The sequence below is a fragment of the Salmo salar genome, chromosome 09 (assembly GCF_965601325.2).
Source record: "Salmo salar chromosome 09, fSalSal1, whole genome shotgun sequence".
NCBI lineage: Eukaryota > Metazoa > Chordata > Actinopteri > Salmoniformes > Salmonidae > Salmo > Salmo salar.
In genome coordinates, this window is record NC_138299.1 from 41,327,386 (window position 1) to 41,352,815 (window position 25,430).

The 25,430-nt window shown below is 44.1% G+C and overlaps 1 protein-coding gene across 1 annotated transcript in view; it reads left to right on the plus strand.

Annotated features, from left to right (window-relative positions):
• Positions 1-25,430, plus strand: part of LOC106611348 (dynein axonemal heavy chain 6) — a 96,445-nt gene that overhangs the window by 68,169 nt on the left and 2,846 nt on the right. The window contains 23 exon segments of the mRNA XM_082955491.1: positions 8,494-8,619; positions 9,184-9,278; positions 9,501-9,660; positions 9,905-10,036; positions 10,140-10,235; positions 10,383-10,523; positions 10,826-11,041; positions 11,386-11,616; positions 14,265-14,386; positions 14,562-14,806; positions 15,033-15,472; positions 17,336-17,531; positions 17,738-17,950; positions 18,832-18,935; positions 19,058-19,214; positions 19,444-19,654; positions 19,922-20,024; positions 20,625-20,846; positions 20,983-21,186; positions 22,861-23,060; positions 23,323-23,512; positions 24,016-24,190; positions 24,933-25,135. Coding sequence (XP_082811617.1) covers positions 8,494-8,619; positions 9,184-9,278; positions 9,501-9,660; positions 9,905-10,036; positions 10,140-10,235; positions 10,383-10,523; positions 10,826-11,041; positions 11,386-11,616; positions 14,265-14,386; positions 14,562-14,806; positions 15,033-15,472; positions 17,336-17,531; positions 17,738-17,950; positions 18,832-18,935; positions 19,058-19,214; positions 19,444-19,654; positions 19,922-20,024; positions 20,625-20,846; positions 20,983-21,186; positions 22,861-23,060; positions 23,323-23,512; positions 24,016-24,190; positions 24,933-25,135 — 4,182 coding nt within the window.

A 25,430-nucleotide genomic window follows, 5' to 3' on the forward strand; every position in this document is an offset into this window, starting at 1 on the left:
GTGTGTGACTGACTGATTGTGTGTGTGTGACTGACTGACTTATTGTGTGTGTGACTGACTGATTGTGTCTGTGTGTGTGACTGACTGATTGTGTGTGTGTGTGTGACTGACTGATTGTGTGTGTGTGTGTGACTGACTGACTGATTGTGTGTGTGACTGACTGACTGATTGTGTGTGTGACTGACTGACTCATTGTGTGTGTGACTGACTGATTGTGTGTGTGACTTATTGTGTGTGTGACTGACTGACTGATTGTGTGTGTGTGACTGACTGACAGATTGTGTGTGTGTGTGACTGACTGACTGATTGATTGTGTGTGTGTGACTGACTAATTGTGTGTGTGTGACTGACTGATTGTGTTTGTGTGACTGACTGATTGTGTGTGTGTGACTGACTGATTGATTGTGTGTGTGTGACTGACTAACAGATTGTGTGTGTGTGTGACTGACTGACTGACTGACTGATTGTGTGTGTGACTGACTGACTGACTGATTGTGTGTGTGTGTGTGACTGACTGACTGATTGTGTGTGTGACTGACTGACTGATTGTGTGTGTGACTGACTGACTGATTGTGTGTGTGACTGACTGATTGTTTGTGTGACTGACTGATTGTGTGTGTGACTGACTGATTGTGTGTGTGACTGACTGATTGTGTGTGTGACTGACTGACTGATTGTGTGTTTGTGACTGACTGATTGATTGTGTGTGTGTGACTGACTGATTGATTGTGTGTGTGTGACTGACTGATTGATTGTATGTGTGTGACTGACTGATTGATTGTATGTGTGTGACTGACTGATTGTGTGTGACTGACTGACTGACTGTGTGTGTGACTGACTGACTGATTGTGTGTGTGTGACTGACTGATTGATTGTATGTGTGTGACTGACTGATTGTGTGTGACTGACTGACTGATTGTGTGTGTATGACTGACTGACTGACTGTGTGTGTGTGTGTGACTGACTGACTGTGTGTGTGTGTGACTGACTGATTGTGTGTGTGTGACTGACTGATTGTGTGTGACTGACTGACTGACTGTGTGTGTGACTGACTGATTGTGTGTGTGACTGACTGATTGTGTGTGTGACTGACAAATTGTGTGTGTGACTGACTGATTGTGTGTGTGACTGATTGTGTGTGTGACTGATTGTGTATGTGACTGACTGACTGATTGTGTGTGTGTGACTGACTGATTGATTGTGTGTGTGTGACTGACTGACTGATTGTGTGTGACTGACTGACTGTGTGTGACTGACTGACTGATTGTGTGTGTGTGACTGGCTGACTGTGTGTGTGAATGACTTACTGACTGTGTGTGTGACTGACTGATTGTGTGTGTGTGACTGACTGATTGTGTGTGACTGACTGACTGATTGTGTGTGACTGACTGACTGTGTGTGTGACTGACTGATTGTGTGTGTGACTGATTGTGTGTGTGTGACTGACTGATTGTGTGTGTGACTGACTGATTGTGTGTGTGTGTGACTGACTGATTGTGTGTGTGACTGACTGATTGTGTGTGTGTGTGTGTGTGTGACTGACTGACTTATTGTGTGTGTGACTGACTGATTGTGTCTGACTGACTGATTGTGTGTGTGACTGACTGATTGTGTGTGTGTGTGTGTGACTGACTGACTGTGTGTGTGTGACTGACTGACTGACTGATTGTGTGTGTGTGACTGACTGACTGATTGTGTGTGTGTGACTGACTGATTGATTGTGTGTGTGACTGACTGACTGATTGTGTGTGTGACTGACTGACTGATTGTGTGTGTGTGTGTGACTGACTGATTGTGTGTGTGACTGACTGATTGTGTGTGTGACTGACTGATTGTGTGTGTGTGACTGACTGATTGTGTGTGTGACTGACTGACTGACCGATTGTGTGTGACTGACTGACTGATTGTGTGCGTGACTGACTGATTGTGTGTGTATGACTGACTGACTGATTGTGTGTGTGTGAGACTGACTGACTGATTGTTTCTGTGTAACTGATTGTGTGTGTGTGACTGACTGATTGTGTGTGTGTGACTGACTGATTGTGTGTGTGTTACTGACTGATTGTATGTGTGTGACTGACTGATTGTATGTGTGTGACTGACTGATTGTGTGTGTGACTGACTGATAGTGTATGTGTGACTGACTGATTGTGTGTGTGACTGACTGATAGTGTGTGTGTGACTGACTGATTGTGTGTGTGTGACTGACTGATAGTGTGTGTGTGACTGACTGACTGACTGATTGTGTGTGTGTGACTGACTAATTGTGTGTGTGACTGACTGACTGATTGTGTGTGTGACTGACTGATTGTGTGTGTGTGACTGACTGACTGATTGTGTGTGTGTGAGACTGACTGACTGATTGTTTGTGTGTAACTGATTGTGTGTGTGTGACTGACTGATTGTGTGTGTGTGACTGACTGACTTGTAGTGTGTGTGACTGACTGATTGTGTGTGTGACTGACTGATAGTGTATGTGTGACTGACTGATTGTGTGTGTGTGACTGACTGATTGTGTGTGTGTGACTGACTGATAGTGTGTGTGACTGACTGATTGTGTGTGTGACTGACTGATAGTGTATGTGTGACTGACTGATTGTGTGTGTGACTGACTGATAGTGTATGTGTGACTGACTGATTGTGTGTGTGACTGACTGATAGTGTGTGTGTGACTGACTGACTGACTGATTGTGTGTGTGTGACTGACTAATTGTGTGTGTGACTGACTAATTGTGTGTGTGACTGACTGATTGTGTGTGTGACTGACTGATTGTGTGTGTGTGACTGACTGATTGATTGTGTGTGTGTGTGTGTGACTGACTGACTGATTGTGTGTGTGAGACTGACTGACTGATTGTGTGTGTGTGACTGACTGACTGATTGTGTCTGTGTGTGTGACTGACTGACTGATTGTGTGTGTGACTGACTGATTGTGTGTGTGTGGCTGACTGACTGATTGTGTGTGTGACTGACTGATTGTGTCTGTGTGTGTGACTGACTGATTGTGTGTGTGTGTGTGACTGACTGACTGACTGTGTGTGTGTGACTGACTGACTGATTGTGTGTGTGTGACTGACTGATTGATTGTCTGTGTGTGACTGACTAATTGTGTGTGTGTGACTGACTGATTGTGTGTGTGTGACTGACTGATTGTGTGTGTGACTGACTGACTAATTGTGTGTGTGTGACTGACTAATTGTGTGTGTGTGACTGACTGATTGTGTGTGACTGACTGACTAATTGTGTGTGTGTGACTGACTAATTGTGTGTGTGTGACTGACTGATTGTGTGTGACTGACTGACTGATTGTGTGTGTGACTGACTGACTAATTGTGTGTGTGTGACTGACTGACTGAGTGTGTGTGTGTGTGTGTGTGTGTGTGTGACTGACTGACTGATTGTGTGTGTGTGACTGACTGACTGATTGTGTGTGTGTGTCTGACTGACTGATTGTGTGTGTGTGACTGACTGACTGATTGTGTGTGTGTGACTGACTGGCTGATTGTGTGTGACTGACTGATTGTGTGTTTGTGACTGACTGACTGATTGTGTGTGTATGACTGACTGATTGTGTGTGTGACTGACTGATTGTGTGTGTGACTGACTGATTGTTTGTGTGTGTGACTGACTGATTGATTGTGTCTGTGTGTGTGACTGATTGATTGTGTGTGTGACTGACTGATTGTGTGTGTGTGACTGACTGACTTATTGTGTGTGTGACTGACTGATTGTGTCTGTGTGTGTGACTGACTGATTGTGTGTGTGTGTGTGACTGACTGACTGTGTGTGTGTGACTGACTGACTGATTGTTTGTGTGACTGACTGATTGATTGTATGTGTGTGACTGACTGATTGTGTGTGACTGACTGACTGACTGTGTGTGTGACTGACTGACTGATTGTGTGTGTGTGACTGACTGATTGATTGTATGTGTGTGACTGACTGATTGTGTGTGACTGACTGACTGATTGTGTGTGTATGACTGACTGACTGACTGTGTGTGTGTGTGACTGACTGACTGTGTGTGTGTGACTGACTGATTGTGTGTGTGTGACTGACTGATTGTGTGTGACTGACTGACTGACTGTGTGTGTGACTGACTTATTGTGTGTGTGACTGACTGATTGTGTGTGTGACTGACAAATTGTGTGTGTGACTGACTGATTGTGTGTGTGACTGATTGTGTGTGTGACTGATTGTGTATGTGACTGACTGACTGATTGTGTGTGTGTGACTGACTGATTGATTGTGTGTGTGTGACTGACTGACTGATTGTGTGTGACTGACTGACTGTGTGTGACTGACTGACTGATTGTGTGTGTGTGACTGACTGAGTGTGTGTGAATGACTGACTGACTGTGTGTGTGACTGACTGATTGTGTGTGTGTGACTGACTGATTGTGTGTGTGACTGACTGACTGTGTGTGTGACTGACTGATTGTGTGTGTGTGACTGACTGATTGTGTGTGTGACTGATGTGTGTGTGTGACTGACTGATTGTGTGTGTGACTGATTGTGTGTGTGTGTGACTGACTGATTGTGTGTGTGACTGACTGATTGTGTGTGTGACTGACTGACTGTATTGTGTGTGTGACTGACTGACTTATTGTGTGTGTGACTGACTGATTGTGTCTGACTGACTGATTGTGTGTGTGACTGACTGATTGTGTGTGTGTGTGTGACTGACTGACTGTGTGTGTGTGTGACTGACTGACTGACTGATTGTGTGTGTGTGACTGACTGACTGACTGACTGATGTGTGTGTGTGACTGACTGACTGATTGTGTGTGTGACTGACTGACTGATTGTGTGTATGTGTGTGTGACTGACTGATTGTGTGTGTGACTGACTGATTGTGTGTGTGACTGACTGACTGACTGATTGTGTGTGACTGACTGACTGATTGTGTGCGTGACTGACTGATTGTGTGTGTGTGACTGACTGACTGATTGTGTGTGTGTGAGACTGACTGACTGATTGTTTGTGTGTAACTGATTGTGTGTGTGTGACTGACTGATTGTGTGTGTGTGACTGACTGATTGTGTGTGTGTGACTGACTGATTGTATGTGTGTGACTGACTGATTGTATGTGTGTGACTGACTGATTGTGTGTGTGACTGACTGATAGTGTATGTGTGACTGACTGATTGTGTGTGTGACTGACTGATAGTGTATGTGTGACTGACTGATTGTGTGTGTGTGACTGACTGATAGTGTATGTGTGACTGACTGATTGTGTGTGTGACTGACTGATAGTGTATGTGTGACTGACTGATTGTGTGTGTGACTGACTGATAGTGTATGTGTGACTGACTGATTGTGTGTGTGACTGACTGATAGTGTGTGTGACTGACTGACTGACTGACTGATTGTGTTTGTGTGACTGACTAATTGTGTGTGTGACTGACTGACTGATTGTGTGCGTGACTGACTGATTGTGTGTGTGTGACTGACTGAGTGATTGTGTGTGTGTGACTGACTGACTGATTGTTTGTTTGTGTGTAACTGATTGTGTGTGTGTGACTGACTGATTGTATGTGTGTGACTGACTGATTGTATGTGTGTGACTGACTGATTGTGTGTGTGACTGACTGATAGTGTATGTGTGACTGACTGATTGTGTGTGTGACTGACTGATAGTGTATGTGTGACTGACTGATTGTGTGTGTGTGACTGACTGATTGTGTGTGTGTGACTGACTGATAGTGTGTGTGACTGACTGATTGTGTGTGTGACTGACTGATAGTGTATGTGTGACTGACTGATTGTGTGTGTGACTGACTGATAGTGTATGTGTGACTGACTGATTGTGTGTGTGACTGACTGATAGTGTGTGTGTGACTGACTGACTGACTGATTGTGTGTGTGTGACTGACTAATTGTGTGTGTGACTGACTAATTGTGTGTGTGACTGACTGATTGTGTGTGTGACTGACTGATTGTGTGTGTGTGACTGACTGATTGATTGTGTGTGTGTGTGTGTGACTGACTGACTGATTGTGTGTGTGTGTGACTGACTGACTGACTGACTGACTGATTGTGTGTGTGTGTGTGTGTGACTGACTGACTGACTGATTGTGTGTGTGTGTAACTGACTGATTGTGTGTGTGTGTGTGTGTGACTGACTGATTGTGCGTGTGTGACTGACTGATTGTGTGTGTGTGTGTCTGACTGAGTGATTATGTCTGTGTGTGTGACTGACATATTGTGTGTGTGTGTGTGTGTGACTGACTGATTGTGTGTGTGACTGACTGATTGTGTGTGTGTGACTGACTGACTGATTGTGTGTGTGTGACTGACTGACTGATTGTGTGTGACTGACTGACTGACTGATTGTGTGTGTGTGTGTGTGTGTGTGTGTGTGTGTACTGACTGACTGATTGTGTGTGACTGACTGACTGATTGTGTGTGTGTGACTGACTGATTGTGTGTGTGTGTGTGACTCACTGACTGATTGTGTGTGTGTGACTGACTGATTGTGTGTGTGTGACTGACTGACTGATTGTGTGTGTGTGACTGACTTATTGTGTGTGTGTGTGTGTGTGTGTGACTGACTGATTCTGTGTGTGTGACTGACTGACTGATTGTGTGTGTGCGACTGACTGACTGATTGTGTGTGTGTGACTGACTGATTTGTGTGTATGTGTGACTGACTGATTGTGTGTGTGACTGACTGACTGATTGTGTGTGTGTGTCACGACTAATTGTGTGTATGTGACTGACTGACTGACTGATTGTGTGTGACTGACTGAATGTGTGTGTGTGTGTGTGTGTGTGTGTGTGTGACTGACTGACTAATTGTGTGTGTGTGACTGACTGATTGTGTGTGTGTGTGACTGACTGATTGGTGTGTGTGTGTGTGTGTGTGTGACTGACTGAATGTGTGTGTGTGACTGACTTACTGACTGATTGTGTGTGTGTGACTGACTGATTGTGTGTGTGTGTGTGACTGACTGATTGTGTGTGTGTGTGTGTGATAGACTGATTGTGTGTGTGTGACTGACTGACTGACTGATTGTGTGTGTGTGTGTGACTGATTGCGTGTGTGTGTGACTGACTGATTGTCTGTGTGACTGACTGACTGATTGTGTGTGTGTGTGACTGACTGACTGATTGTGTGTGTGTGACTGACTGATTGTGTGTGTGTGACTGACTGATTGTGTGTGTGTGACTGACTGATTGTGTGTGTGTGTGACTGATTGTGTGTGTGTATGACTGACTGATTGTGTGTGTGACTGACTGACTGATTGTGTGTGTGTGACTGACTGACTGACTGATTGTGTGTGTGTGACTGACTGACTGATTGTGTGTGTGTGTGACTGACTGATTGTGTGTGTGTGTGTGTGACTGACTGATTGTGTGTGTGTGTGTGTGACTGACTAATTATGTGTGTGACTGACTGACTGATTGTGTGTTTTTGACTGACTAATTGTGTGTGTGTGACTGACTAATTGTGTGTGTGACTGACTGACTGATTGTGTGTGTGACTGACTGACTGATTGTGTGTGTGTGTGTGTGACTGACTGACTGACTGATTGTGTGTGTGTATGTGACTGACTGATTGTGTGTGTGTGTGTGTGTGTGACTGACTGACTGACTGACTGATTGTGTGTGTGTGTGTGTGTGTGTGTGACTGACTGACTGATTGTGTGTGTGTGTAACTGACTGATTGTGTGTGTGTGTGTGACTGACTGATTGTGCGTGTGTGACTGACTGATTGTGTGTGTGTGTGTGTCTGACTGAGTGATTATGTCTGTGTGTGTGACTGACATATTGTGTGTGTGTGACTGACTGATTGTGTGTGTGACTGACTGATTGTGTGTGTGTGACTGACTGACTGATTGTGTGTGTGTGACTGACTGACTGATTGTGTGTGACTGACTGACTGACTGATTGTGTGTGTGTGTGGGTGTGTGTTACTGACTGACTGATTGTGTGTGTGTGACTGACTGATTGTGTGTGTGTGTGACTCACTGACTGATTGTGTGTGTGTGACTGACTGATTGTGTGTGTGTGACTGACTGACTGATTGTGTGTGTGTGACTGACTGATTGTGTGTGTGACTGACTGATTGTGTGTGTGTGACTGACTGACTGACTGACTGATTGTGTGTGTGTGACAGACTCATTGTGTGTGTGACTGACTGATTGTGTGTGTGTGACTGACTGATTGTGTGTGTGTGACTGACTGACTGACTGATTGTGTGTGTGACTGATTGACTGATTGTGTGTGACTGACTGATTGTGTGTTTGTAACTGACTGACTGTGTGTGTGACTGACTGACTGATTGTGTGTGTGTGACTGACTGACTGAGTGTGTGTGTGTGACTGACTGACTGAATTGTGTGTGTGTGACTGACTGATTGTGTGTGTGTGTGTGTAACTGACTGATTGTGTGTGTGTGACTGACTGATTGTGTGTGTGTGACTGACTGATTGTGTGTGTGTGACTGACTGACTGATTGTGTGTGACTGACTGATTGTGTTTTGGACAGGAAATAGAGATATTGATGGGTAAACTGAAAGAGGATTCTCAAGCTGTGGAACAAGTCCGAGCCATCACCAAAATGGAAGAAGACATGATGGTGCAAGAAACACGGATCGTTCATGAATATGCAGAGGTGAGGTGAACATCAATATGAATATGCAGAGGTGAGGTGAACATCAATATGAATATGCTGAGGTGAGGTGAACATCAATATGAATATGCAGAGGTGAGGTGAACATCAATATGAATATGCCGAGGTGAGGTGAATATCAATATGAATATGCAGAGGTGAGGTGAACATCAATATGAATATGCCGAGGTGAGGTGAACATCAATATGAATATGCAGAGGTGAGGTGAATATCAATATGAATATGCAGAGGTGAGGTGAATATCAGTATGAATATGCAGAGGTGAGGTGAATATCAGTATGGATATGCAGAGGTGAGGTGAACATCAATTTGAATATGGTGAGGTGACTATCAATATGAATATGCAAAGGTGAGGTGAATATCAATATGAATATGCAGAGGTGAGGTGAATTTGAATATGCAGAGGTGAGGAGAACATCAATATGTTTTTATGAGAGTGCTACATACACCCACACTCACCCTTTGATAAATGTGTTCTCTGTTGACTGTGAGTAACATTTTGTTTATGTAAATCATTTGTTCCCATTGTGTGTTGTAAAATTGTAGGATGCTATGGCAGATTTGAATAAAGTTTTGCCTCTGCTGGAGAAAGCAGTTTCAGCTTTAGATGCTCTGGAAAAGAGCGACATTTCAGAAATAAGGCAAGTGAATAAAATCATACTTAATTCTTCACCGAAGCATGACTTTTCCTTTCATAAACACTTGGGGTTACAATATTGTTGTCAAATTTACCTGATCAAAACATTTTTCCAAGTAGAACTAATGTTTAGAGGCAACGAATCAATATGACACACTGTCAATATGTAATACTGAATTCATTCTGAATTGAATATATTGATCTCCTGTTCATTATTTTGCTCCAGAGTGTACACCAAGCCTCCAGAACTGGTCCTGACAGTGATGCATGCAGTCTGCATCCTGCTACAGCAGAAGCCTGACTGGACTACAGCTAAACAGCTGCTAGGAGACCCTGGCTTCCTCAAGAGACTGGTCAGCCTGGACAAAGACAGCCTGCCAGAGAAGGTACAGTATTTAGGCCCCAATCATACCTTGAGATGTGCTTATCTTCTAGCTTTAGATTCTCTTGTTGATTATGCTTGTGTATAACTGTCTTGTGTGGCTCAGTCAGTAGAGCATGGCACTTGCAACAGCAAGGGTTGTGGGTTCGATTCCCGCTAGGGAAAATGCACGCTTTGGATAAAAGTGTCTGCTAAATGTCATATATTATATTATAATACTGCATGATACTATGTTTGAATTGCTGTAGGTGTTTCTGAAGTTGAGGAGGTATTCTAAGTGTCCTGACTTTAACCCTGCCAAGGTGGGCATGGTGTCTATAGCCTGTCGTTCTATGTGCCTCTGGGTGCTGGCTTTGGAGCACTACCATGATGTCTACAAGGTACACTTTGACTGTTGTATGCCTTTAGTTCTCCAGAAGGAAATATTACCTTATTGTTATTCATGAATGCAGCAGTGTTATATTGATGTCCTATCTTCCCCAGATAATTGAGCCCAAACAGAACAAAGTTAACGTGGCTCAAGCAGCATTGGTGAAATCAAAATCTAATCTGATGAAAAAGCAGAAAAGACTATCAAAGGTAAGATATTTACTGTTTGGCAACGTGTTTGATAATTCATTCACACAAATGAGAAGGGCTCATTTCTCCGTTCAATGTATGCTTTATCAATGAATTGATTGATTGATTAATTGGTTGATGATTGATTGTTCTGTGCTGTCTGTTTAGATCGAGGAGCATCAGAAAGCTTTGGAGGACCACTACAATGCCAGTGTGTCTGAGAGACAGGAGCTGGGGAGACGTAAAGAGAGGACCACCAACAGAGTGCAGAGAGCTGCTTCACTCATATCAGCCCTGTCTAATGAAAAGGTCCTACAAACAGTTCCTATACAATAGTAAATATTGTTGAATTTCATAAAGCCAGACCGATATGGGACTTATGGATCTGATTTGATACCAGTCTTTGGGAGCCAGAATACACCGATTCCGATATTTCTGCCGATACATATGTTTTTTAGATTAAAATTTCACTGTTTTAGGTACAAATTGAACTCCAAAAGAGATGCATCCCTACAATGACACTTTGAATGCTGATTTCTTCCATGCGTGCTTTCTGTTGATTTGACCTGTCTGTTGCCCTGTGTGTGTCTGTGTGTATCTCTGTGTATCAGGATCGCTGGGAGAAAGCAGTGTGTGACCTGGACAACAAGCTGCAGCACATAGTGGGTGACGTCATGGTTTCCTCAGCGTTCATCACGTACTGTGGACCTCTGACGGCCGACTTCCGTAAAGCCATGGTGAAGAAGTGGCTGGACTTCTGCCACAACATGGAGATCCCTATCTCTCCTCAGTACACCTTCACCTCAGCTATGACTGAGAAGAACCAGGTGATGTGGTCATTTAGCAGGCGTTTTTATCCTAAGCAACTTACAAAACTGTTAGCATTGACAGACACATAAATGCACTGATCGACATTCAGTGGTGCAAGTAATCTCTTAACATTAGTCTCATTTAATTCCGACCTATAGCTCCGCACGATTCAAAGCATTCTGGGGCGATATCCGCCTCAAAGGATCATAAAGCTCAATCTCATGTGAATGTTCACAAAATGTTTTTAAGAAATTACAAACAACAACACACACATTTTGTTTTGGCATGTATTGCCATAATGCACCAGATTTAGCTATTTTCTCAACATTTTAATGATATCGAAAAATCTTATCTCCCTCAGGTGAGACACTGGCAGAACACAGGCCTGCCACCAGATCAGAACTCCACAGAGAATGCTTTGATCGTGAAGAACGGTCCACACTGGCCCCTGCTGATCGACCCCCAGGGCCAGGCCATCAGGTGGATAAGCTCTATGGAGGGGGTCAGGCTCAGGAAGATACTGGCCTCAGACCCCAACTATATGAAGACAGTGGAGAGGGCCATTCGCATGGGGGACGCTGTCCTTATTCAGGTACTTGCTTAGGCTACTTAAACCCTTTAGTTCTTTGGGGAGCATAGATTATTTGACAAATTTCCTCCATGTTGATCCCTTATTCATGTATTGCCATATAAAATATAACATTTGATTGATTTTAATTCTACAATATATACATGTGAATGGAAACAGCTAATTTGTCTGTAAACATTCCAAATGTCGACAAAACAAAATACGCTAGACAAGGTCTGTAAAAATAAGTATGCGAGAAATGGCAGTGGAAACTATTGATCTAATAACCATCATATCGAAGTAAATGTGGAGTCATACGATGATATGTTGTGGTCCTCCCATACGACTCGGGAAAACATAGTTTATTATGCTACAGATGAAATCAGTTATGATGAACTTCACAGGGGGGTGAAAGTTCACAGTAATGAGCTTAATGCTGCTTTCCAATAAATATAGAGGGTCTTATTCTGATCGATGGTTCGCTGCCATTTGACAAATAAAAATGATTGCGCTCTTTTGGCCATAATAATCCCATCAAGTAGGCCCATCAAATTCAACTCTAGACCTCAAAGCAAGTTTCACTGCCTTTTTTCATTGTTCCCCTCTAATCAGGGACTGATTTAGAACTTGGACAACAGGTGGGTGCAATTAATTACACAGTGGGGGAAAAAAGTATTTGATCCCCTGCTGATTTTGTACGTTTGCCCACTGATAAAGAAAGGATCAGTCTATAATTTTAATGGTAGGTTTATTTGAACAGTGAGAGACAGAATAACAACAAAAATATCCAGAAAAACACATTATAAATTGATTTTCATTTTAATGAGGGAAATAATTATTTGACCCCCTCTCAATCAGAAAGATTTCTGGCTCCCAGGTGTCTTTTATACAGGTAACGAGCTGAGATTAGGAGCACACTCTTAAAGGGAGTGCTCCTAACCGCAGCTTGTTACCTGTAAAAAAGACACCTTTCCACAGAAGCAATCAATCAATCAGATTCCAAACTCTCCACCATGGCCAAGACCAACGAGCTCTCCAAGGATGTCAGGGACAAGATTGTAGACCTACACAAGGCTGGAATGGGCTACAAGACCATCGCCAAGCAGCTTGGTGAGAAGGTGACAACATTTGGTGCGATTATTCGCAAATGGAAGAAACACAAAATAACTGTCAATATCCCTCGGCCTGGGGCTCCATGCAAGATCTCACCTCGTGGGGTTGCAATGATCATGAGAACGGTGAGGAATCAGCCCAGAACTACACGGGAGGATCTTGTCAATGATCTCAAGGCAGCTGGGACCATAGTCACCAAGAAAACAATTAGTAACACACTACGCCGTGAAGGACTGAAATCCTGCAGTGCCCGCAAGGTCCCCCTGCTCAAGAATACATATACAGGCCCGTCTGAAGTTTGCCAATGAACATCTGGATGATTCAGAGGACAACTGGTGAAAGTGTTGTGGTCAGATGAGACCAAAATGGAGCTCTTTGGCATCAACTCAACTCGCCGTGTTTGGAGGAGGAATGCTGCCTATGACCCCAAGAACACCATCCCCACCGTCAAACATGGAGGTGGAAACGTTATGCTTTGGGGGTGTTTTTCTGCTAAGGGGACAGGACAACTTCACCGCATCAAAGGGACGATGGACGGGGTCATGTACCGTCAAATCTTGGGTGAGAACATCCTTCCTTCAGCCAGGGCATTGAAAATGGGTCATGGATGGGTATTCCAGCATGACAATGACCCAAAACACACGGCCAAGGCAACAAAGGAGTGGCTCAAGAAGAAGCACATAAAGGTCCTGGAGTGGCCTAGCCAGTCTCCAGACCTTAATCCCATAGAAAATCTGTGGAGGGAGCTGAAGGTTCGAGTTGCCAAACGTCAGCCTCAAAACCTTAATGACTTGGAGAAGATCTGCAAAGAGGAGTGGGACAAAATCCCTCCTGAGATGTGTGCAAACCTGGTGGCCAACTACAAGAAACGTCTGACCTCTGTGATTGCCAACAAGGGTTTTGCCTCCAAGTACTAAGCCATGTTTTGCAGAGGGGTCAAATACTTATTTCCCTCATTAAAATACAAATAATTTTATAACATTTTTGACATGGATTTTTGTTGTTGTTATTCTGTCTCTCACTGTTCAAATAAACCTACCATTAAAATTATAGACTGACCATTTCTTTGTAAGTGGGCAAACGTACAAAATCAGCAGGGGATCAAATACTTTTCCCCCCCACTGTATTAGGTAGAACAGAAAACCAGCAGGCTCCGGACCTCGTAAGGTAAGAGTTGAATACCCCTGATGTAGGCTATACCTACACTGTATCTGCGAGCAGTTGGCTAGAGCGCGCGTGCCAACACTGGAGTGGGCACATTCGTTATATAACGCATCAGTTTTAGTGACAAAACCATCAGTAGAGTTGAAAATGTGATGGACTTGGATATTTAATAACAAAAGGTATTTTTATGTACTTTACGTCATCACGCACAGCCTTTTATCCACAAGAAGTCAATTTGATGGAAACATCTCTTGTGGGAAAATGTGGATTCTTTTTCATGCAGATTTTAAAAATCTGTTCCCAATTGAATGGAAACTTAGCTAGTGGTTTTCTTAAATGAAATGAGATTATTAGTCCTTATCGATCTTTCCCTTTGACCATTCTTCTGTTTTCAGGATGTTCTTGAGAACATAGATCCCTGTCTTCAGCCAATCCTGATCAAGAACCTTACAATACGTGAGGGTCAATCATTCATCAAAATTGGAGACACTGAAATTGAGTACAATCCCAACTTTAGGTATATTGACTCATTCAATTGAGCCCTTATTTTCATCAAATTACCCTTCATTAAAAAATATAAATGTTCATATTTGAAGCAATAGGAATAGATCTTATAAATTGTCACAACTCCTCTCCTCCTCATCTCCTGCCTTCTCCTCCTCCTCTCCCCTCTCCTCTCTTTCTCACCGAAGGCTCTACCTGGCCACCTGTCTGCCCAACCCCCACTTCCTCCCGGCAGTGTGTGTCCTGGTGAAGCTGATCAACTTCTCGGTAGAGTACGAGTGTCTGCAGGAGCAGCTGCTGTCCAGCGCGGTGTCTCTGCATCAGGCGGAGCTGGAGCTGCACCACAACCAGCTCCTCCACACTATTACTGCTGACCTGTTCAGCCTTCACGAGCTGGAGAACAGGTCCCTGCTGCTGCTGCAGGACACCCAGGGTGAGGGAGGGAGGGAAGGAGGTGGACAGGTGGATGGATTTTGTGCCGTTTCACCTGTCCCTAAATGTAACGTGAACATTTTGATCAAGATCGACTGTTGGCTTTGCTTCTAGCACTCTTTCACTATTGATTTTACTAAGAGGACAGAGAAAGGATAGAGATGAGCACATTGTCTCCCTTCACCTAAAATGTGACATTAAAACACTAATACTTTGTCTTGCTTTAGGACACATATTGGACGACCAGGACCTTGTTGATAACCTGAATAAGTCCAAGGTCACCTCCAATGAGATCTCCGTGCGAGTTGAGACAGCTAAGGACAAGGAGAAGGAGATTGACGAGGTCCGCAAGAAGTACCTCCCTATCGCTAACCGTGGTGCAGACCTGTACTTTGTCCTGGCCGACCTCACCCAGATCAACTACATGTACCAGTTCTCCCTGGACTGGTTCAATGACATGTATGTGAAAGCTTTGCAAGTGGCTACGGAAGGCCAGGAGTGGCCGACCCTGGACGTGTCCATGCCTGTGACGGGCACCCTGCGCCCGGCTGGAGCTAAAAGCCTGAGGAGGGCTGTGGTGGTGCCTGGAACATGTGCTCCCAACATGGGGGACTTTAACCTTCGTCTCCTCAAGATGATGAACGCCATCACTGAGAGTATATACAAGGTAACAGTATTGATGATGATGAATGCCATCACTGAGAGTATATACAAGGTAACAGTATTGATGATGATGAATGCCATCACTGAGAGTATATACAAGGTAACAGTATTGATGATGCTGAATGCCATCACTCAGAGTATATACAAGGTAACAGTATTGATGATGATGAATGCCATCACTCAGAGTATATACAAGGTAACAGTATTGATGATGATTAACGCCATCACTGAGAGTATATACAAGGTAACAGTATTGATGATGATGAATGCCATCACTCAGAGTATATACAAGGTAACAGTATTGATGATGATGAACGCCATCACTCAGAGTATATACAAGGTAACAGTATTGATGATGATGAACGCCATCACTCAGAGTATATACAAGGTAACAGTATTGATGATGATGAATGCCATCACTGAGAGTATATACAAGGTAACAGTATTGATGATGATGAATGCCATCACTCAGAGTATATACAAGGTAACAGTATTGATGATGATGAATGCCATCACTCAGAGTATATACAAGGTAACAGTATTGATGATGATGAATGCCATCACTCAGAGTATATACAAGGTAACAGTATTGATGATGATGAATGCCATCACTCAGAGTATATACAAGGTAACAGTATTGATGATGATGAATGCCATCACTCAGAGTATATACAAGGTAACAGTATTGATGATGATGAACGCCATCACTCAGAGTATATACAAGGTAACAGTATTGATGATGATGAACGCCATCACTCAGAGTATATACAAGGTAACAGTATTGATGATGATGAATGCCATCACTCAGAGTATATACAAGGTAACAGTATTGATGATGATGAACGCCATCACTGAGAGTATATACAAGGTAACAGTATTGATGATGATGAACGCCATCACTCAGAGTATATACAAGGTAACAGTATTGATGATGATGAATGCCTTCACTGAGAGTATATACAAGGTAACAGTATTGATGATGATGAATGCCATCACTCAGAGTATATACAAGGTAACAGTATTGATGATGATGAATGCCATCACTCAGAGTATATACAAGGTAACAGTATTGATGATGATGAATGCCATCACTCAGAGTATATACAAGGTAACAGTATTGATGATGATGAATGCCATCACTCAGAGTATATACAAGGTAACAGTATTGATGATGATGAATGCCATCACTCAGAGTATATACAAGGTAACAGTATTGATGATGATGAACGCCATCACTCAGAGTATATACAAGGTAACAGTATTGATGATGATGAACGCCATCACTCAGAGTATATACAAGGTAACAGTATTGATGATGATGAACGCCATCACTCAGAGTATATACAAGGTAACAGTATTGATGATGATGAACGCCATCACTGAGAGTATATAAAAGGTAACAGTAATGAGAGTAACAATCATGGACAGGTAACATGCTATTTTCTTCTGGGTTTTATGCATCTTAAGTGGAGCTTGATTGAGTTTTTCTATTTAGTTTTGTGGCAAGCATCCACCCAGCCAGTTAACTAACAGGTTTATAGGACAAGAACATATACCACTTTTGGAAATATTTGTTGTAAAATCCATTACTGGTGTTTGTTCGTTCTAAAAACAGTGTGAAAATGGAACTTGGAAGTTTTCAAATGCGAGACTAGTGAAATACTCAATATTATCTAGTCTTTCTGCTGTGGATCTCCTCTCCTTAATGTCTCCCCCCCACTCTCCCTCTCGCTCTCCCTCTCGCTCTCCCTCTCTCTCCCCCCCCCTCTCTTTCTCTCTCTCTCTCCCCCCTCTCTTTCTCTCTCCCTCTCTCGCTCTCCTTCTCTCTCTCCCTCTCTCTCTTTCTCTCTCTCCCTACCCCCTCCAGGAAGTGTCCCTGGCCCTGTTTGTGGACCACCAGGTGGTTTTCTCCTTCCTGATGTGTTGTAACATCATGAAGACCAACAAGCACAACATGATAGTAGGCAGCACTGAGTTCCTGCCTGCTGAAGAGTGGAAGATATTCCTACACTCTGCTGTGCTGGCCAGCATGATGGACTCAAAGAGAGCCGAGCAGGAGGAAGGTCAAAAATACCTGCTGTGTCAGGCATCTGTCAGTAACATGAGGCCGCATATTGAATCAGAGATTGTCTTTTAAAAGGCTCCAAACTATCATTCAACTGGAAAATAAGTAGACCATGAATGAGTGAGCATTTTAGTAATTAAGTGGGGTGGGGGGGGTGACCACAGTAAAATGGCTGAGTGCATCTGTGTGTGATTGTCTCACTAGGGGAGTTCCTGGGAGAGCGTCCGGACTACCCGTGGCTGACAGACAGCATGTGGGCACAGTGCCAGTACCTGTGTGCCCACCTGCCCTGCTTCGCCACCCTCTACAAGTCCATCCAGACCAACCGTGTGCAGTGGGAACTGTTCCAGCAGGCTAGAAACCTCTATGAGTTCCTCAGTGAGCCCTACGCTGGACACGCTGCTTCTGATACTGAAGGTCGGTGTTGCTGCGCTGGAATGTGAAGCTTCCCTGGTGAACATTGGGTTGCTTGACTTATTCCTTGAAGCTCTTGTGCAGAAAAGAGCCTCGACTATGGCATCTCCAGTGAGCCTTGCTCTGGGAAGTTTTCTGTCCTGTGTTCCCTGATGCACGTTGTGTTTTGAATTCACCACAGAGTATAATTTCCTTGACTTATTTCACAGAACCTCTTCATGGTAATGACAAGCCATACTCGTTCCCCCTCACCAATAGAATCTCATTCTAGCTCGTTCCCCCTCAACGATAGAATCTCATTCTAGCTCGTTCCACCTCACCGATAGAATCTCATTCTAGCTCGTTCCCCCTCACCAATAGAATCTCATTCTAGCTCGTTCCACCTCACCGATAGAATCTCATTCTAGCTCGTTCCCCCTCAACGATAGAATCTCATTCTAGCTCGTTCCTCCTCACCGATAGAATCTCATTCCAGCTCGTTCCCCCTCACCGATAGAATCTCATTCTAGCTCGTTCCCCCTCACCGATAGAATCTCATTCTAGCTCATTCACCCTCAACGATAGAATCTCATTCTAGCTCGTTCCCCCTCACCGATAGAATCTCATTCTAGCTCGTTCCCCCTCACCAATAGAATCTCATTCTAGCTCATTCACCCTCAACGATAGAATCTCATTCTAGCTCGTTCCCCCTCACCGATAGAATCTCATTCTAGCTCGTTCCCCCTCACCGATAGAATCTCATTCTAGCTCATTCACCCTCAACGATAGAATCTCATTCTAGCTCATTCCCCCTCACCAATAGAATCTCACTCTAGCTCACCTCTTGTGTCATGAATGAATGTGTGTGTGACATCATGATGTGGTTTGTCTGTCTATCTGTCCAGGAGAGTCATCCCAGTCAGCAGCAGCCTCGAAGGACAGGCATCTCACCAAGTGTGTCCACATCTTCCCCTGGGAGAGCCTCTCAGGCTTCCAGAAGATCATTCTGGTGTGTGTGTGTGTGTGTGTGTGTGTGTGCGTGCGTGCATGTGGGTTACAGCTTTGTGAGAACTCAAAATATTCTCCTTGATAAATATGATGAACTCTGTTGAGGCTGTCTTTATCTCCCAGGTGAAGATCCTGAGGCCTGAGTGTCTGAACACAGCAGTGAAAGCTTTTGTCATAGAGAAGATGGGTTCTAAGTACCTGGAGGTTGGAAGGATCTCCCTGAGAGAGGTGTATGAGCGCTGCTCTGCCAACGTGCCCATCGTATTCCTCCTCTCCCCTGGTAAGACTACTGCTACTCTTGTGTACTAGACATCCTCCCTAAACTGGTGTGTAATAACCTTGGTATTAGGCTGCTCGTTCCACCCTCTTTCTCACTAGTAGGATTTGGGACAAAACACTGGGACACTCAAAGCTTCTATTACACCTTTGAAATTCCTGGAAAATATGGTGTAGTGTACAAGCAGCTTTAGGTTATGTCTGATGTCCTTATTCTTCCCCTGTCTGTTCAGGCATGGACCCAGCCTCCCTCGTGGTGCGTCTGGCCCAGGAGCTGAGGGGTAGCAGCCTGCACCTGGACATGGTGTCTCTGGGTCAGGGCCAGGGCCCCAGAGCAGAGGAGCTCATTTACAAGGCCCAGGTCCTGAAGGGCCGCTGGGTCTTCCTGCAGAACTGCCACCTGGCCGCCTCCTTCATGCCCAGACTGCAGACTGTCGTCAACTCGTGAGTGGACAACAGCACCTATCGGTGCACTGTTTTGAGCTTTTATTTTGCATGTTTTTATGTCTTAATATAGTTTTTATGTTGATGGGTAATGTCGTGTGAGACAATATGATGTAGTTGTACGTTGGTTTGAAACCACGTTGAAGCACAGAGGGTCCTGTGAGATGCCTTTAGGTGTGGTCCTGTTAGGTGCTTCTACCCCACAGGACCCAGCTGTAGACAGATGCCTCTCCACAGCCCTGAGTATTTTTCATCCCTTCTGCTCAGGTTGAAGTGGAAAGGATCAGACCTGGACCCTCACTTCCGTCTGTGGCTGTCCTCTAAACCAGACCCAGTGTTCCCTGCCTCCATTCTGCAGAGAGCCGTTAAGGTCAGCCAGGCCTTCATTACCACAGCTTCCCATTAGAGGGCCATACACCTATAGAAGTATAATTAGGGAGTTTATTTCTATGGTGCACCCATGAGTGAACCAATCAAACTGCCATCGTCTGAGGGGCTTTTTCTCTTCTAGACATTCTATTGCACACCCCTCAGATACACAGAACACAACAATGTCTGTTGTTGTTACAAATTCATTGCCAATGATTCTGTTCCTTTAGATAGCGGTAGAGCCTCAGTTACTAATACAGTAATTCCACTTCCTCTCCTGTAGATAGCGGTAGAGCCTCAGTTACTTATACAGTAATTCCGCTTCCTGTCCTGTAGATAGCGGTAGAGCCTCAGTTACTAATACAGTAATTCCACTTCCTGTCCTGTAGATAGCGGTAGAGCCTCAGTTACTAATACAGTAATTCCACTTCCTGTCCTGTAGATAGCGGTAGAGCCTCAGTTACTAATACAGTAATTCAACTTCCTGTCCTGTAGATAGCGGTAGAGCCTCAGTTACTAATACAGCAATTCAACTTCCTGTCCTGTAGATAGCGGTAGAGCCTCAGTTACTAATACAGTAATTCCACTTCCTGTCCTGTAGATAGCTGTGGAGCCTCCTCGGGGTCTGAAGGAGAAGCTCCTCCACACCTTCAGTCCCAGTGGAGAGGTGACCGAGAGGAGCTTCTGTAAGATGGACTGCAGCCCAGCCTGGAAGACTTTGCTCTTCAGCCTCTGCTTCTTCAACGCCATCGTGCAGGAGAGGAAGAAGTACGGCCCTCTGGGGTGGAACATACCTTATACCTTTACATCTTCTGACCTGGAGGTACATTATGATGTAACACGTACTGTTTCCAACTCAAACAGAGCTTCTCAGCTTATAAGGCAATGACACAGATCCATCTAGATTGAGAGAGAGCGTTGTCATTGTCTCTTGTCTTGGCTCTGTCGGTGTGTCTTAGGTGTCCATGCTGAACCAGGAGAGTCTCCTGCGGGCTGCGGAAGGTTCCGAGCTGCCATGGGCGGCCCTACGCTACCTGACAGGTGAGGTGATCTACGGAGGGCGTGTCACCGACCCCTGGGACCGCCGCTGCCTGCTTACCATTCTCCACCGCTGCTATACCCCCTCGGTCCTGCAGGACGGACACAGCTTCTGTCAGGCTCAGGTAGGAGCCAGACACACCCCTCCACTTAACACTGGCATCACAAAGCACAGTCACAGGATCCATGTCAATATACTGATAAAGCAATGAATAAGGTAATTGTGATGTCATATGGTTGTTTACCTACTTTACAGCCGCCTGCTACATAACAAAAATGTAATTTAAAAAAAACAAAGTACTCACACAGATTTGAACACAATTTTGTTGTAGAACATTTTAGAAATTAATAAAAAATGTAAATCTGAAATGTCTTTAGTCAATAAGTATTCAACCCCTTTGTTATGGCAAGCATAAAATAGTTCAGGAGTAAAAATGTACTTTTAAAAATAAGTTGCATATACTCATTCCGTGTTAAATAATAGTTGTTAACATGATTTTTGAATAACTACCCCATCTCTGTATCTCACACATACCTCAATGGAGTAGTACATTTCATGCACAGATTCAACCACAAAGACCAGGGAGGTTTTTCAATGCCTCGCAAAGAAGGGCACTGATTGGCAGATGGGTAAAAAATTTAAAAAAGCAGACTTAGTATCCCTTTGAGCATGGTGAAGTTACTAATTAGGCTTTGGACGGTGTATCAATACACCCAGTCGTTACAAAGATACAGGCGTCCTTCCTAACTCAGTTGCCAGAGAGGAAGGAAACTGCTCAGGGGTTTCATCATGAGGCCAATGGTGACTTTAAAACAGTTACAGAGCTTAATGGTTGTGATATGAGAACTGATCAACAACGTTGTAGTTACTCCACAATACTAACCTAAATGACAGAGTGAAAAGAAGGAAGCCTGTACAGAATAAAATATTCTAAAACATGCATCCTGTTTGCAACAAGACACTTAAGTAAAACTGCAAAAAAGGTGGCAAAGAATGAACTTTTGTGCTGAATATAAAGGGGCAAACAACACATCACTGAGTACCACTCCTCATATTTTCAAGCACGATGGTGGCTGCATCACGTTATGGGTATGCTTGTCATTGTTAAGGACTAGGGATTTTTTTTTTTTTTTGATAAAAATAAATGGAATACAGCTATAAGCACAGGCAAAATCCTAGAGGAAAACCTGGTTCATTCTGCTTTCCAACAGACACTGGGAGACAAATTCACCTTTCAGGAGGATAATAACCTGAAACACAATGCCAAATCTACACTGGTTGCTTACCAAGACGACATTTAATGTTGCTGAGTGGCATAGTTACAGTTTTGTCTTAAATCGTATTGAAAATCTATGGCAAGACTTGAAAATAGCTGTCTAGCAATGATCAACAATCAACTTGACAGAGCTTAAAGAATTTAAAAAATAATAATAGGCAAATATTGAACAATCCAGGTGTGGAAAGTTCTTAGACTTACCCAGAAAGACTCACAGCTGTAATCGCTGCCAAATGTGCTTTCATTTTCACTACATTTGCAAACATTTCTAAAAACATGTTTTCACTTTCTTATTATGGAGTGTATTGTGTGTAGATGGGTAAGTAAAAAACATAGTTAATCCGTTTTGAATTCAGGCTGTAACACAACAACAAAAAATGGAATAAGTGAAGGGGTATGAATACTTTCTGAAGGCACTGTATATTACATAATGAAATTTAACAGACAATACTTAAGCAAAATTGTATGTTTGTGTTATTCTCTGTCTTCATTGAGAGCATTATATTGTATTTCTCTTGTCAGGGCTACCCTCCCTTCCCTAAAGACGCCAGCTGGCCCCAGTGTAGAGCCTACATAGAGAACATGCCAGACCAGGACCTGGCAGAGGTTTTTGGCATCGACAGCAGTGCAGAGATGGTGATACTGCAGAACCAGACCCAGCAGCTGCTGCACACTATCGTCAACCTGCAGCCCAGGCTCTCTGATAGCAGCCTGCTGGTCAGGTGGGTCTCCCAGGGGAAATATAGCCCACCAATAGATGTATTACTTATATCCTTTTGACAATACTGAGCCAAGCGGAGCTGTACAGAGCTGGCATGGTTAAGCATCCACTACAGTGTGCTGGAAAGGACAAGGTGAATATAAAATATCCAAAGCAGCACAATATGGTTCAGTTCCGCGCGTGAATTGGAAAAACGGCTGTGTTATGTAGTGTAAAAAATGTTAATGAAATGCTGAATTCTTCTGTTTGTTTGTGTGGAGCAGAGACAGACAGTGCCAAGATAGTGTAGTTCTGAGGATGGCCATGAAGATCCTGAAGAAACTACCAGAGACAGTGGAGTTTGATCGTGTCACAGAGAAAACACTGTTCCTCAGGGACATCATCGCCAAAGTCAACTTTGCGGAATCATCATCTTCTGACCAGGGTAACTTCCCTACTCAACCCTTCACACTTGTTGGGATTGGCCTATATGGATAGGGCTTACAGAAGAAACATAATGCCTCAACATGGTAACAATTGAAAGGGAACAGTTTGGATATTATGGGGAAATTATTAGACCAAAGTTGATGACACAACAGTTCACCTGACACAAGACTGAATCCAAACATTACACTGTTGATTTTATGTGCATTTTACATTTACTGTACTTTTCACCGCACTTGTTGATTACGAAATCAGAAAATACTCTGGATATATTCAGTAGCAATATTCCTAGAAAATGTGGGGTAGGAGAACCATAAGACAAAAAAATGACAAGGGTTTGAGTGAGAACTGGTCTACAAGTGGCCAATCAACTCTAAGTCATTTCAATGCACTTTTATGACTCAAAGAAGAGTCTTCAAGCCGTTGAGGAACTAGAGCAAGTGTAACCGATGTGAAATGGCTAGTTAGTTAGCGGTGGTGCGCGCTAATAGCATTTCAATCAGTGACGTCACTCGCTCTGAGACCTGAAGTGATTGTTCCCCTTGCGTTGCAAGGGCCGCGGCTTTTGTGGCGCGATGGGTAACGATGCTTCGTGGGGTCCCTGGTTCGAGCCCAGGTTGGGGCGAGGAGAGGGACGGAACCTACACGGTTACATTGATGCTGTTGACCCGGATCATTGTTTGCTGCGGAAAAATAGGTCAAAGGGGGGTGAGTGTAACCGATGTGAAATGGCTAGTTAGTTAGCGGTGGTGCGCGCTAATTACGTTTCAAGCCCAGGTTGGGGCGAAGAGAGGGACGGAACCTACACAAGTACACTTGTAGTTGTTTTGTTTCGAACACAACCCTGCATCCCTGAGTTTTATGATTTGGAAATGTGAAGTGCACGTTTGGACTCACAGGTGTTTGGCTTGCTTGTATGACATAAAAGTGGTATTTATGATAATCCAACGTCTCATCTTTCAAAATACATAGTCATTTTAATTTACAGCATTTCTATCACCCAGACAACAAAAAATTGTCAAAAGTTACCCAATGAGCTGGAGGGATGGGGGCAACTTCTAGTCACGTGTGGTGCTCAAGTTCAGAACGTCTGTCAGTCAAAACCCATACAGAGCTATGAAGTGCATAGCCAGAGCTCTGACGTCATTTATAGCATGTTACTGTACAGCCACTGCGTTCCAATTTAGGCACTTATCAGCCATTTTTTTCAACCTGTATATGGGTACAAGTGTAAAGGGCTTGAATAGATTTATTGTCCTCTGAAAAGGATTTTTTTTCCCCACATGTTGTACCTTTTCTTATTTTGAGTCCTCTAAGAGTGAGAGTTAGTGAGAGGGACATTGAGAGATTCTATATTCTATCTCTGTCCATTTTTGTTCATAGTTCTTACTGAAAGCCACCTTGTGTGTCTGTATGCGTGCGTGTTGGTGCATGTGTATGTACTCTGAAGGTGAGAGACGCACAGCCTCGGCCTCCTCTGCCCTGCTGGTGATCCTGCGACAGGAGATTGACCGGTTTAACTACCTCCTCTGTGTGGTGCGCTCCAGCCTCCTCTCCTTCTCTGCCTCCATCAGAGGAGAGGTGCTGATGAGTGAGGCTCTGGCGGAGGTCCACACTGCCCTGCTCACCATGATCGTACCATCAGACTGGAAGGTAGGTCCACACTGCCCTGCTCACCATGATCGTACCATCAGACTGGAAGGTAGGTCCACACTGCCCTGCTCACCATGATCGTACCATCAGACTGGAAGGTAGGTCTACACTGCCCTGCTCACCATGATCGTACCATCAGACTGGAAGGTAGGTCCACACTGCCCTGCTCACCATGATCGTACCATCAGACTGGAAGGTAGGTCTACACTGCCCTGCTCACCATGATCGTACCATCAGACTGGAAGGTAGGTCCACACTGCCCTGCTCACCATGATCGTACCATCAGACTGGAAGG